The following is a 14,309-nucleotide window of genomic DNA, read 5'->3' on the forward strand; positions in this document are numbered from 1 at the left end:
AACACAAACTGTTGCATTCGAGTTGACTGCTAAATTCTTATCGTCTTAATCCCGATATAAATGGAAAAATCCTTTCCCAGACTCAAAAGGGCCTCTCCCACGAAAAAAAAAGTATCAATTTGAAACTTTCAAACACACGTGGGAAACTGGAATATTTCCAGCTGAAGCAGCAAGAGGCAGAGAGAGGGAGAAAGAGCATAATAATATTAAAGGCTACATAACAATAATAATAATAATAATAATAATAATAATAATAATAATAATGTAGATATTATAATAATATTAAAGGCTACATAATAATAATAATAATAATAATAATAATAATAAAGGTGCTCTAAGTGATGCTGGGTAAGGTCACTTCTGTTGACTTTCAAACAAAACAGAGAGCTAGCTCGCTACTTCCTCCCCCTCCCTCCCGCGCTGCTCCCGTGCAATTGAAACTCTCCTAAACGCGCATCTCGTCTGTGATTTTGGAGCCTGGGCTGTCCACAGAGATTGCGTTTTTTACAGTGTATTCAGTACACAGACAGCTAGCTGTTGGTTAGGTGATGTTTGCAGTAAGTGACATAAAATGTTTTAGCCTAAAACCTAAAAAAATGTGTGGCATCGCTTAGAGCACCTTTAAAGGCTACATAGCCCAATATGCCCGTCTCCCCCGGTCAGACACCTTAACTAACATTATTTCCTGCTGGAAACACTGACTGCAGCTTACTCAACGAAACAAAACGTGAGAAAATCGCATCATAAACGTAAAAATCTTGAATCGTATCAAATCGTGAGTTGAGCATATTGTTACATCCCTATTCCTTACATTCCTTAATGATGGATTTCACTCCAGGGGGTGTTCAATAAGCATGTTTCCATCCAACTCCAGGGGGCGCTCAATAAGCATGTTTCCGTCCAACTCCAGCGGGCGCTCAATAAGCAAGTTTCCGTCCAACTCCAGCGGGTGTTCAATAAGCATGTTTCCGTCCAACTCCAGGGGGTGTTCAATAAGCATGTTTCCATCCAACTCCAGGGGGCGTTCATTAAGCATGTTTCCATCCAACTCCAGGGGGTGTTTAATAACTTGAAATTGTTTTGTATCCATCACCTCACTAATGCATTTCAACATTTTCTGAGTTGCTTAGAGTGTTCTTTTGTCTTCATGGTGGAACCAGGAATACAGATTGACCAGTGACTGGACCTTCCACACATGGTGTCTTTATACTACTGTACTATACACATTCACGGCCCTCAGGGGATCTCCATTTCACTAAATATGAGACTAAATATGCACCAATTGGCTGGACCACTGTTGAGTTAGGTCAGTCACTTTAAGGGGGGTAAATATTTATGCAATCCACTTATTCTACATTAAATATTTTTACATAATTAGCATTACTTTGTAGAAATCTGCTTTCACTTTTAATTCAAAGAGAGTTTTTGTATGTTCATGCCTCTGTGTGTGTGTGTGTGTGTGTGTCTCACCTCCTGTCCCAGGGCTGACCATTCCCACTGCAGGACTAGAGGCATATCCCGTCAATGGTGCCACCGCTGCCTGTTTTCCATTGGCCAGTGAAACGTGTGTGGGCGGGGCTGAGGGCAGGGTGAAGACGCTGGTTGGCTGGACGGGCAGCTGAGGGGAGGGGCTCTTGGGGTTGGAGGTGGGTAGAGTGGGGAGGATGTACTGCACCTGCGTGAGAGCAGGGGGCGCTAGAGAGGCCTGCGCCAGCGTCTGCGTGAAGGCAGGGGGCGCCAGAGAAGCCTGCACCAGCGCTTTTCCTGCAGCAGGGGGAACCAGAGAGGCCGGCAGAAGGGACAGAGGGGCGGGGCCGTTACTCTGGGAGTGGGCGGAGCCCTGAAGGGAGGGGTTTATGAGCTGCACAGCAGGCTGAGATGAAAAGGGCCCTCCCACTACCAGATTGGTCACCAGTCCTCCAGGGACCGCCCCCGCAGCCATGGGATTGGTCGATGAGGAGGAGGAGGAGTACCCAGCTCCTCCCCCCCCAGATGCTGGTCCAATAAGGAACTGTGTGGCAGGAGGGGCTTTGGGGGTGCTGACTACTGGACGCACAACGCTCGTCACCACGGTTGATGCCCCCCGTGACGGCAGACAAACCCCCAAACTCACAGGCCCAGCCCCAGGGAATAGCATGGCCCCACCCCCTTCCTCTCCTCCGTCGGTGCATCCCTCCTTCCGCTCTCCCTCTCCTCCCTCTGCTCCTCTCTTCCTCTTCCGCTCTGCGCTCGCTGCCTCTCCGTCGCCATAGCGCCGCGAAGGGTAGGCAGAGAGAGAAATGCTTCGCCCATGATGGGTGGAGGAGCAGATCACACCAGCAAACACCCTCTGCAGCAGAGAAGAGACATCAGTGAGTGTGTGTGTGTGTGTGTGTGTATGCAGTGTTTCCCACAGAATTGGATTCAATTTGGAGGGGGGAACATTCAGTGTCAGATTCAATAAAATGAGCCCTTCAACGAAATTGACAAGCAGCAGTAAGTAGGCTAAGCATGCCAAATTCGACATCCAAACAGTATTCTAACGTTAGCTTTGAGATACTGCTTGATTTCATAACTTAACTTAGTTTAGTCTCTTCAATGTAGCCTACTATGTTGTGATAAGACCTTAGCAGAGTTCACTTCAATGCAGCAGTTTTGAACAAATTTGTCACGATGCTAAGCGGATTTAATAGCAATTTAGCCAGACGTCTTCTATGCAATGCTTCTATGTGGCAACAACAATCCTTCAACAATCGTGAATATTTTGTTAAATGCACATGCAGAGGAGTGGCAGCAGGCTACGAGAGAGAGCGGGGCGGGGCAAGGAAAGGCTGCGTGTGTAAAAAGTGCAGCTCAATGGCAATGCAAAGATTTGACCTTATATTTAATTTAAATTAAACATAGAATATTGATCTGAGGCGGCCGATTTTTATTTTGTGGCGCCCCGCCACAGATTAGTCAATGTATGGGAAACACTGGTATGTGTGTGTGTGTCCAGCAAACACCCTCTGCAGCAGAGAAGAGAGACGTCAGAGAGTGTGTGTGTGTGTGTGTGAGTGTGTGTGTGTGTCCAGCAAACACCCTCTGCAGCAGAGAAGAGAGACGTCAGAGTGTGTCTGTGTGTCTAGCAAACACCCTCTGCAGCAGAGGAGAGAGGAGACGTGAGAGTGTGTGTGTGTGTGTCTATGTGTGTCTGTGTTCAGCAAACACCCTCTGAAGAAGAGGAGAGGAGACGCTGGTGACACCAGCATATCTCTCAAATTTTGAAACCTCTTATAGGCAAAAAGTGGATGGTTTTAAAAAGACTGGCCGATCTGTGTATCACTAGATAAAACATGGCAATGTTTTTTCACTATTGACCTAATCTCACCCAAAAAGGCAGAAGATGTTGTAGATTATCTGAAGTGGCTTCTTATTTCTTAAAGCCTACAGCCCTTGCTCCGGGTAACTACAGCCCTTGCTCAGGGTAACTACAGCCCTTGCTCAGGGTAACTACAGCCTACAAGTTGCGTGAATTGCAGTGCGATGATTAAAGGCAATTCTTTTTTACATCCACGGACTGGCAAGGCATTCTCTGTGAGAGGGAGAATCAGTAACTAACCCTTACCTTATGAGACGTGAATGATGCGGAATGATGACGTTTTCACCATGGTTTTCACTGGGAAAAAGGTTTTTTCGATGCCCATGAACGCTAGGTGAGTCAGAGGTCGGAAACTGGGGCTAGGTTTTGCTAACAGAGTTGCCCAGTTAGTGGCTCGCCATCACTTTTTTCGTCTTGTTGTAGTTTGTTTGTAGTCCATGTGGCCTTTCATGTCCAACAGTTTTAATTAGTGCTGTCAAACGATTAAAACTAATTCCTATAGTTAATCATGATTAATCACATATTTTATCATATGATTAAAATTCTATTATTTTGCATTTCTGAACTTTCCAGGAGCCCATATTAACAATAAAGCAATTATTGTTTATCTTGATTGGGATTCAAATGAAAGCAAAGCAAGTTACTTTATTAACTGAACTTTAAGACATAGGTCTATTTGATTATTTCAAATCAAATTTCAAAAGATGTGCAGCAGACCTGAGGCAACACTATATTCTTCGGAAATATAGCTGATATAAACTGAAATAAATGCTACTGCAGAAGTGCATGCACAAAATGTAGGCCTACACACATTATAAAGGGCATAACAAACAGAAAATATTATATTCATACTATATTCATTACCTTTGAGTTCAGTTGAAAATAAGGAACTTTTCAACATGAGTGCATTGCCATTTTTTAGGCCTACAGTCTATGGTGCACTGTCACTTGCCACACACATCAACGCCGAAGTTTTAACAGGCAAACACTGGATGAACAATGGATTTTATGGAGCAGCGACCAAATATAACTGAATCATGATTACACGGCTGCAAAGTGCGATGCTGGTGTGCGGAGTTGTATTGAAAAGAATGGAATCTAATGTAAATGAATGTCGAAAGCAGAGTGCATCGCAAATAGTAGCAGCCAAAGAGGAATGTTGATAACATAACAAGTGACGGTGAAAAAAATCTTTGGCGGCACATAACTAATGTGTCACCCTAGGCTACTACTCTTTGGCCGGCTCGTTAGCCCAACCAAGTGTGTGCAGCATGCCTTTACGTAGCCTACTAACTGATCTGCATCACGCCCCATTTTAGCGGAAAACATGTTAACATTATATCATTGAAAGACAGCTAGTAATCACACGTTGACGTTACATGTAGTTATTAATTCACAGGACATTCAATCATTTTACTAACGCGGCAGTTATGAAGAATTGTGTTTATGTAACTTACTCATGTCGAAACGATGTACATTACCAACCTTATTCGTTTGCAATACCCCATGTATTATACAAATTTAGCATGTACATTTACCATAATATCCCTTGCAAAACGGTTAGCTTGCTAGCTAGCTAACTGTGGAACTTCAGTATAGCCAATTATCTCACCTAGTTGTAGAAAATAGGCTACGTTCATATTACAAGTGATAGAATGAATGTGTGACTTATGTTTAGTTGATGTTATGACATTAAGTTAAGCTTGCTGAACTTAATTAGTCAGCCACGGGCAGTTTGACTGTGCCTATCAATACATTCGTGACACTCCTGTTAGTAAACTGGAGAGAGCAAAACATAGGAACATGGTCACATTAATCCCATAAACACACAGATAACTCTTACACCAACCTTATTTTGTGCCTTTTATTCATGTTTGTTTCAAGATTTAGTAAGTTCACTATAAGCACGTTTAGCTCTCCAAAAAAATTGACGCCGTTAAAACAGGTTTCCGTTTACGCCGTTAATAACGCATTTAACGGACAGCACTAGTTTTAATGTGAACTTGGGAATTTGCCATTTTTGTCACTTGAAAGCTGCATATCTTTCTTTCACAAGCGTCTTACACAATACTTTAAGCAGATAAAGTTGTTTATTTAGGATTAGTGAGCGTATGTTTTAACCTTTGTTGTGGCATTCGTGTTTGTCAAACATTCCGACGGCAAAGCACATGAACACTTGCAGTGGGAAAACCAAAGTAATCACGGGGGGGCCATCCTTGTCATTCCCTGGTGCCATGAATGCACCATTAGAACCTTTAAAACCATGTGACATTACTTAGTCTTAGACTAGGTTTTTAACCTTTAAGCACGTTTTTGGTGTGGTATTGTTCATTTATCTATCTATAAGGATGACGGCAAGTTACAGGCCGATTTCCATGAAACATGGAAAGAATGGGCTGGAGGAACCCATTAAACTTAAAAGCAGATCCATCCGAAGTTTAGTTTCACATACATTTGGCAGACGCGTCTTGGCAGCGAACAAGAGTTTCTTTTGTTTATTTTAATCCCAAATTGTTGTTGACAAGCAACGTTGCACTAGGCTTCTGGCAATGGATATGGCTGGGCGATAGCGACATCATGTTAGAAGCGTTCTCTCCAGTTGACTGCATTAGGAAAGTAATGCTTGTGGGCTGTAGGTCTACCTTGTTTGCTTAAACTTTACAGTTTTCAGTTTGTACCGAAATCCTAAATGTTCCTTCATAGTTGATGTGAAAGACGGCGACGCCTCTTCAAAATTTATTTCTCTGTCTTGGTAAGCTCACCATTCACGTTGGAGCAGTCCAGATGTTTCTCGAACTCATTTGCATACTGACCGCATCAACCTATCAAATCTTTGCTACATTAGCAGGGAGGTTCTGATAGGCTGCAGAGGTGAGAGGGCCCATGCACTGGTTCTGATAGGCTGCAGAGGTGAGAGGGCTCATGCACTGGTTCTGATAGGCTGCAAAGGTGAGAGGGCCCATGCACTGGTTCTCTGGAGGTGTTGGTTCTTCGGAGGGGTTCTATGAATGTCTAATGTGCGTGTATGAGCGTATTGAGCTGTAGTGGCCGTATCGTTGGGTTCAGTAATATACCGATGTGTACCGATGCATCCCAAGTGTGTGTGTGTGTAGGGGTGTTTATGTGTGTGTTTGTGTGTGAGGGCACGTGTTTATGTGTATGTGTGTGCATGCTTGCGTGTGCGTGTGTGTGTTTATGTCTACCTTGCGTTCTCCTTCATCTCCTGATCCATTCTCACTGTCGCTGTCTGTGACCCGCTCCTTACACTTCAGGTCTATAGAACTGGCAGGGTACGGATCCTCTTTGTGTGTGGAGACAGAGAGACAGAGTAGTTAGTCATCATTAGTCTTCATAGACAAATATCATAACATATAAATAGTGTATCATTAGTCTTCATAGTCAAATATGAGTACATATAAATAGTGTATCACTAATGCCTCCGACCCTCACAGCCAACACACACACACACACACAAAGCCACGGGATGGCCATCATTTCGGTGCCACTTAAATCTCCGGTTTTTTTTTTTTTTTTTTTTAATGGACGTCATGAGCCATCTCTAACGTCTTGCTCTGATAGCACCTCATCTTATGCAGTTAACGAACATAAACACTTCGATGTAGGCTAGTATGACAAAGTTGAAAGTTGACATCACGAGCTGTCTAGGAATACACACAAGCAAAAGGCTATGAAACATCAACAGCCTAGTTTACACAAAAATGCACTAACGGGCATCTATTTGAAATGTTATCAGCAAAGTTGTAGCCTAATGTGAAAACTTCTGTTTTGTTTCACAGTGTGTTCCGAACTACATCATGACATTCATCTCTCATTCGCATGAGGCCTATATAGCATCACAATGAATTTGAAGATCCTGCTAAAAGTTTGCTTGTAAAAACAGAAATATGTACACTACTGATCAAAAGAACAACATTGCCCATTATCAGCAACCATCCATCCAATGTTCCAAAGGCACATTCTGTTTGTTAATCTGATATAATTTTAAAAGGCTAACTGAGAAAACATTGGAGAACCCTTTTTAGCACCGGTATCGAATAAAACCCAAACGATACTCATTAAGTCATACTGGAGAGCAACAATGGATGACAGTCGATTGAGCAACTTGGGAGTTCTAAGTGTGGAGTCAAGAAGATCAAAGTCGCTTAACTTGGCTTTGTGATGACTTTGTAAATCACTTTGGCCCATCTAACCGCAGAATACAACTTGTTGGTTCATGGTTTATAATTATCATTAGTCGATGCGTAAAAGTGATGCGTGGGTCTGAGTTTTTATAACCCACGCCCGCCCGACCCATTTTGGAGATCCAATCCGCCCACAATATATGCGTCCCGAACCCGACCCGTCCCGCAAATTCCTAATTTTAACGATAAGTAGGCCTAAAGTGGTTGCATCAATATCATGTAGCCATTATAATGTTACTTTACTTCAAGACATCTATGTAGGCTAAGAAATGAGTATGCAGTCAATGTAGCCTTGTCTAAAACAGTCTAGGCTATGTTAAACTGCCTATTACAATAGGAAACAGTCTAGGCTATGTTAAACTGCCTATCACAATGGGAAACAGTCTACGCTATGTTAAACTGTCTATTACAATGGAAAACGTCTGGACTTAAACAAAGTAGCCTAAGCCTCTCTCTCTGCCTCTCTCTCTGCCTCTCTCTCTGCCTCTCTCTCTGGAGCGGTCATCTACCAATCAGCATGTACAAACTGGTGCCGGAAGTTGCAACCATGTAACGCCATGTTTTGAAAAATGTCGGCGGCCAAATGCCATGCTAAGCTAACCCTCCAAATCCTGACACTTTGGGTCAACCCGCGAGGCACCGTCGGGTCATCAGCCGACCTGCGCAACACTAATGTGAAATGTTGATTATCGCCCATATTGGTGCCCCTGAAAGACATGTACATAGCCAAGGGTCTCTCTCTCTCTCTCTCTCTCTCTCTCTCACACACACAAATAAAGTTGTATCGTATTGTATCGTACACACACACAACTCTCATCTTCATATCATAGGGGAAATGAGACACTAATGGACTTCTCTTGTCTAGTTGGACCCTCTAGGTTGGGTACATTTAAGTTAAATGCATCCATTTAAGTCACTGGGAACAAATTAAGATGATCTATGTTCATTAATATTTACATTTATGGATTTATTAACCACGTCATTGGTGTGAATGGTGGTAGGCCTACTGCCATCAGGTCACGCTGATTTTGGAGGCAAAAAAAAAAAAAAAAAAAAAACATCTAGATGTTTTTGGTTTCTGTTGCCACCCCTATGTGAGTAATGGTCTCTGCCTAGCCACCCCTATAAAATAATTCTGGCTCCGCCACTGCACGAACACACACAATTTGCACATACCAAACATACATAATCTACATGACACCAATATAATCACATATATACCATTGTGTGTGAAGGTGTCTTGACTGATGACAGAAACATTACACACACACGTACATACCCTAACGTCCATTTTGTGTGCGTGTGTGTGTGTGTGTGTGTCCTAACCGATGACGTCGTCGTCGCCCTCCTCCTCACAGATGACCATGCGCTCCTCGTCGCTGGTCATGTCCTCACTGACCCCACGCTGGGCACGAGAGAGGGGACCCAGTCGCCCCGACAGCTGGGGACCCCCATCAGCACACATCTAATGCACACATACACACACACAGATATGAAGAGAAACACACACACACACATATATGAGAAGAGAAACACACACACACACACACACACACACAGATATGAGAAGAGAAACACCACACACACACACACATGGAGAGAAACACACAGACAGAGACACAAACACATATATATATATATATATACATATATATACACACACATACACACACACACACCTGTGCCAGTTCAGCCAGGGCCTGTGTGTTTCCCCGCTCACTGCGTTCCAGGGTGTGCACAGCACTCTGGGAAAAAGCACGAGGGCGGGTCAGCTGACTTACAGGCCCCTCCCCTCCAGTACGATCGACCACACCCACCATCCCAGACCCCACCCCTTTCAGGTCCATTCCCAGTGAGACAGATGGAGGCTCTGAGGGACAAACAGAACGAAAACAGATTACAGGCGGCAGGTTACGGACCCAACACACACTTTTCATCTATAGGTTAGACCAGTGTTTCCCAAACTTTTTTTCAGGGGACCCCAGTGTTTCCTCTACGTTTATTTCAGCATGGCGGCCCGCCACGGTTTAATTAATTCCCCCACGGTATCAGAATCAGGGCAGACGCACAATGTAGTTGCAGTTGCTTTTTTAACTAGATGTACCGCATAGCGGTACAAAATATGACCGCCGCTCAGTCCTGTACATCCGTTCCGCGAAAATAAATCACACTTCAATTTGTCTCCATATTTTACTCCATCCCCCACTCTTGAAACTTTTGTGTATGCTTGTTTGGCATGCCTGAGTGTGTGTGTGCGGCTGCACAGAAAGTACCCTACTGGTGCTGAAAAGGTGAATAGATTGTAGAATAGCCAAAGAAGATGTAGAATTGTTATAAAACCTTTAAAATCTCTAAACAATCACAAGTAGGGCAGTTCATCACAGTTCATCCATTGCAACTGGATTGATGAAAGGTCACTTACACCTGTAGGCTACATTGTATTTGGGAAAAGCAAAAGGTATCAGCATAATGTTATTTATTTATTTATTTATTTTTTATGTATTTATAAACAAAAACATCTCTGTCAGTTCCATGCCGTTTTCAACAGCTATCAAAAAAAACAAAGGTCATTTTTTGGATGGATGGATTTTTTGTGAATGTTTCTTCTTCTACATAAGATTTTAGTCATCTTTAGTTCATGTAATACTTTATTGTCAATGCACAAATTAAGTAACAGTAGTCTGAAACGTTATTGTTAATGCACAAATTAAGTAACAGTAGCCTAGTCTGAAACGAAATGCTGTTTTACATCTAACCAGTGGTGCAAATAACTGACATGTCCAAATGGGCCTTGATGAAATCGGCCGCTAGACTGTTCATACACATTTTAACGGGCCAAAGTTGAAAAGCTTTTGTCCGTTATTGTTAGTGCAAATATAGGCTGATTCATGTTCCCTTGCATTGTTTAACTGAGGTCCATGGCTAGTCTGGCTTTCATCAGACCAAGCTCAATCTTTTAAGAAATCAAAAATAAATAGCGGGCAGATCAGGCTGGGTTCACCCAGCCTAGTCCATAGGCACCCGATATTGTTTAATTTTCCGATTGAGATATACACGCTCTGGCTATTCTAAATGCAAAAATGCATCAGGGAGTTATGACAAAGCGGTAACTAACAAACTAGATCCTAATAGAAAGTTGTTAGCTTCCCTAAGCTACAGGTAGGATTATAAGGTAGGCCTATTGACAACATAAATTGTCAATAGGCTATGCTGGCGACACAAATAAAATCTCCTTTGAAACCAATGGCTTACGCCTTTACAGTATCAAGCGGACTTAAACTGTCATATCGTGGCGAAAAGTTGTAATAACATTCACGCAGCTCCATGAGTCAAGGAAAGCGCGAATGAAGTAGCCACTTCTAAATGGGACCCACTACACAGTAGCTTAAGGTATTTTGCTAAAGCAGCCATAATGAAATGAAGGTGTCATTGTTTGATACTTCACACACACGTGCTTTTTTAATTTCACAGACTACAACTACCAAGCTGTAATCAAAGCACATCGATTCCCCCTCTCACACCCTGCACGCACGACTTAAAACAAAATAAACAGGCGCCTCAGTCTCACGCATGTATAGGCAAAACTGTATCAGACCGGTGTAACGTTGGTAAATCTTCCATTGCACAGAATGATTTTGTAGCACGTGCAATAAATGACAGTCGAAAGATACAAACAGTGCTGCTATCAATTTGCTTGGTATAACCGCATTTATAGTTTTCTACAAATGCAATCAATCAAATGCCTCCATCACTCAACCAACGCTAACAGTAACATTACCTAGGTCCTTATTGATATTACAAGATTAACGTACCTGCAGTAAAAACCAAGCATGTCCGAGAAACATCCTTAGATTTATTTCGCTTCAAGAAGAAATGGGAATTACACTTCATGTGAACATCGCCCCTATCCTTATTAGATGTTCGCTCTGCGGTAAATTACAGTCCTTGTATGAAGCGCCCATTGTTTTTCCCAACCCACTTTTAACTTCCAACAAAATTACGCCTCACTGCAACGATCGCCATCTAGTGGACAAACGACTACTTCTCGCCAATACTGAAAATGCAGCCATGATGATGATGATGAATATTTATTTTGGCTTTCTTTTTAATCCTACTGATTTTCATTTTTTACCGGGGCAAATCACAAATGAGTGATTATGAGCCAGGTTGATGTGGGCCCTTGAGACCAACATACCATAAAAGATTCACAGAGAACTGTGTCTGCCCTACCCTCCTTTCGGGGGTCCAGTCCAGCGGGGGGCTGCAGATGAAAACGAAAAATGACGGTTCCATGCTATCCATGGGGGGGTACATGCTCACCAAGTTTTGTGTACCCCGGTCTTTCAGTGTCCGGGAATCCTTGTTGGTGTACGCCACTAAATGTACACATAAATTATTTTATTGTAAGGCCCCCATGAACGAAAAGTACACAAAACTTGGCATGCATTCAGAGGGTGTCATAATGATCCTACTCTTTTAATTTCGTGCAGTTTTGACCTTGTCAGCCAGAGATATTGAGATGAAAACACCTCATTTTTTGCTTTTTAATTTTTAACTAGGTGGCGCTATTAACGTTTTTCATGTGACATATTCTAGGTTCTATAGCTTTGTTTACATCCAGCTGGTAGGCAAGGGACAAGTTGAACCCATTGAACCCATTGTTCAATATTTGATAGCCTGTAACAGGAACGTTGTTTCGCTAAAATCGCCCTGATTTGGTGCATTGATCTGTATCGATAACGTTATGGGAGAACCTGCATGTAGCCTAATGGTAGCCTAACTTTTACTGTTCAAAACTCGGTTTACACGAAGACGATAGCCTTTCTTAGAAGCTGTGAAATTTGACCAGAAAGGAACATGTCTTCCTTCTGAAAGCTGACACAAAATCAAACAATATTTGATCATTTAACTTCAACTGAACAGCGACAGGTTTTGGTAGGCAGTAGACTCAGCAGACGTTAAAACGGTAGCCTACTGTTATAGCCAGCGTCAGTCAGCATCATAACATTAATGGCGTTAGTCATGAATCCTGTAACATATTATATCATATAACAGCGATGGCTTATTCGAAGACGATCTGCATGGATATATAACCACCCAGAAAAACTCAGAATGTGAGTGATAAAGTTCAGTAATTGTATGAAACTTTTTTATTAGTTATCCATTGCAGCATAAGCCTATATTAGGCTGTTATGCTAGCTCAGCCTTTAAATATGTTGTTATTTTGGTCATGTGGACTTGATTAAACGGGTAAAAATAATTCATAAACTGCTTATTTCTTACATGACTGAAACAGTAGCCTAGCTTCAACAGTGGTGTTTGAGGTTGCTGTGTTAAGTTGTTGTGTGTGATCACTAAACAATTAGGATCAAATCAGTTTATTTTGACATACGGGAGTTAGCCTAAATGACCTTAGCCTATAGCACATAAGCCTATTCTGTTTTCATTAGCATTTGTTGTGATTTATATAATCAAATGACACTCATGATAACTTGAAATAGAAGGACAGAAGATAGGTGATTGATGTCCACAAGCACCTAATTTCACGAGACAAATTAGAACAAACTGTTCGCAAAAAATAATCTTGCCATGTTTAAAATGCTGCACTTTTTCCTTCATAGCCTATCTCTGGCAATTCATTTTGGATGACTGTAGATAGTTGTATTTTAGCCTACGTCTTAAGTAGACAGTAGGCTACACCATTAGGCTATCTTGAGAATAAAAGACTTAACAGCTGCTAATGATCATCCTCCACAACCACGAGGGACAGGTAGGCTATAACGGTGCGTTCAGTAGCCTTTTGCTTCTTATTGTAAAACCAACTGTTAGGGCCTACACAAGTGGTCGGCATCCCGGTCAATATTTGATATTAAAATTTAAATTTTGAAGCTATTTGTAACTATGTGTAGCCTATGCAACCCGACTGCTGTAGGCTTGCCTACCACTCTCTGCAGTGCCTTGCCTACCATTCTTGCCTACCACTCTAGTTGTAAAAAAACGGTCACATGACATTATGACGTAGGTGCAAAACCTTAATACATGAAATAAGTGGTAATGGGATGGGTTGACATGCCCCCTTAAGACCAACATACAAAAAAGGTGGACCTCCTAGGCCCTACGGTTCTCGAGATATTCACAGAAAACTGTCTCCGGCCACCTACAGGCCAGTTGGTGTATAGTAACATAAATTAATTTATTGTGTGGCCCCCCATGAACGGAATTCCACAAAACTTGGCGTGCATACATAGGGTGTCATAATGATCCTACACTTCCAATTTTGTGCAGTTTTGACTATGTTAGGTCACAGATACCTTCAATTACACCACCTCATTTTTATTTTTTTTTTTTTTTTAACTAGGTGGCGCTATACATGAAATGAGTGGTTATGGAATGGGTTGACATGGCCCCTTGAGATCAACATACAAAAAAAAAAATGGTCCTCCTAAACCCTACGGTTTTGAGATATTCACAGAAAACTGTGTCTGCCCTACCCTCCTTTCGGGGGTCCAATTCAGCGGAGGGGCTACAGATCAAAACGAAAAACGATGGTTCCATGCTATCCATGTGGGGTTACATGTCCACCAAGTTTCGTGTACCCCGGTCTTTCAGTGTCCCGGGAATCATTGACGGAAATTTGGGCATGCGAAAAAGAAAAAAATAAATAAATAAATAAAAAAATCTGACTAAACCTATATGACCGCCGCTTCGCTGTGCAGCGGTCATAATAATCCTGCCGACGTATCCTCCCCTGCTGGCTGCCGCTCACA

At 42.3% G+C, this 14,309-nt stretch overlaps 1 protein-coding gene across 1 annotated transcript in view; it reads right to left on the minus strand.

Annotated features, from left to right (window-relative positions):
- The window catches only part of cicb (capicua transcriptional repressor b), an 81,411-nt gene that overhangs the window by 13,680 nt on the left and 53,422 nt on the right, over nucleotides 1-14,309 (minus strand). Inside the window, exons 11-14 of the mRNA XM_048261922.1 lie at nucleotides 9,222-9,412; nucleotides 8,869-9,007; nucleotides 6,544-6,641; nucleotides 1,471-2,329 (exon numbers count right to left, since the gene is read on the minus strand). Coding sequence (XP_048117879.1) covers nucleotides 1,471-2,329; nucleotides 6,544-6,641; nucleotides 8,869-9,007; nucleotides 9,222-9,412 — 1,287 coding nt within the window. The remainder of the gene's footprint in view (nucleotides 1-1,470; nucleotides 2,330-6,543; nucleotides 6,642-8,868; nucleotides 9,008-9,221; nucleotides 9,413-14,309) is intronic.

The sequence above is a fragment of the Alosa alosa genome, chromosome 13 (assembly GCF_017589495.1).
Source record: "Alosa alosa isolate M-15738 ecotype Scorff River chromosome 13, AALO_Geno_1.1, whole genome shotgun sequence".
Lineage (NCBI taxonomy): Eukaryota > Metazoa > Chordata > Actinopteri > Clupeiformes > Clupeidae > Alosa > Alosa alosa.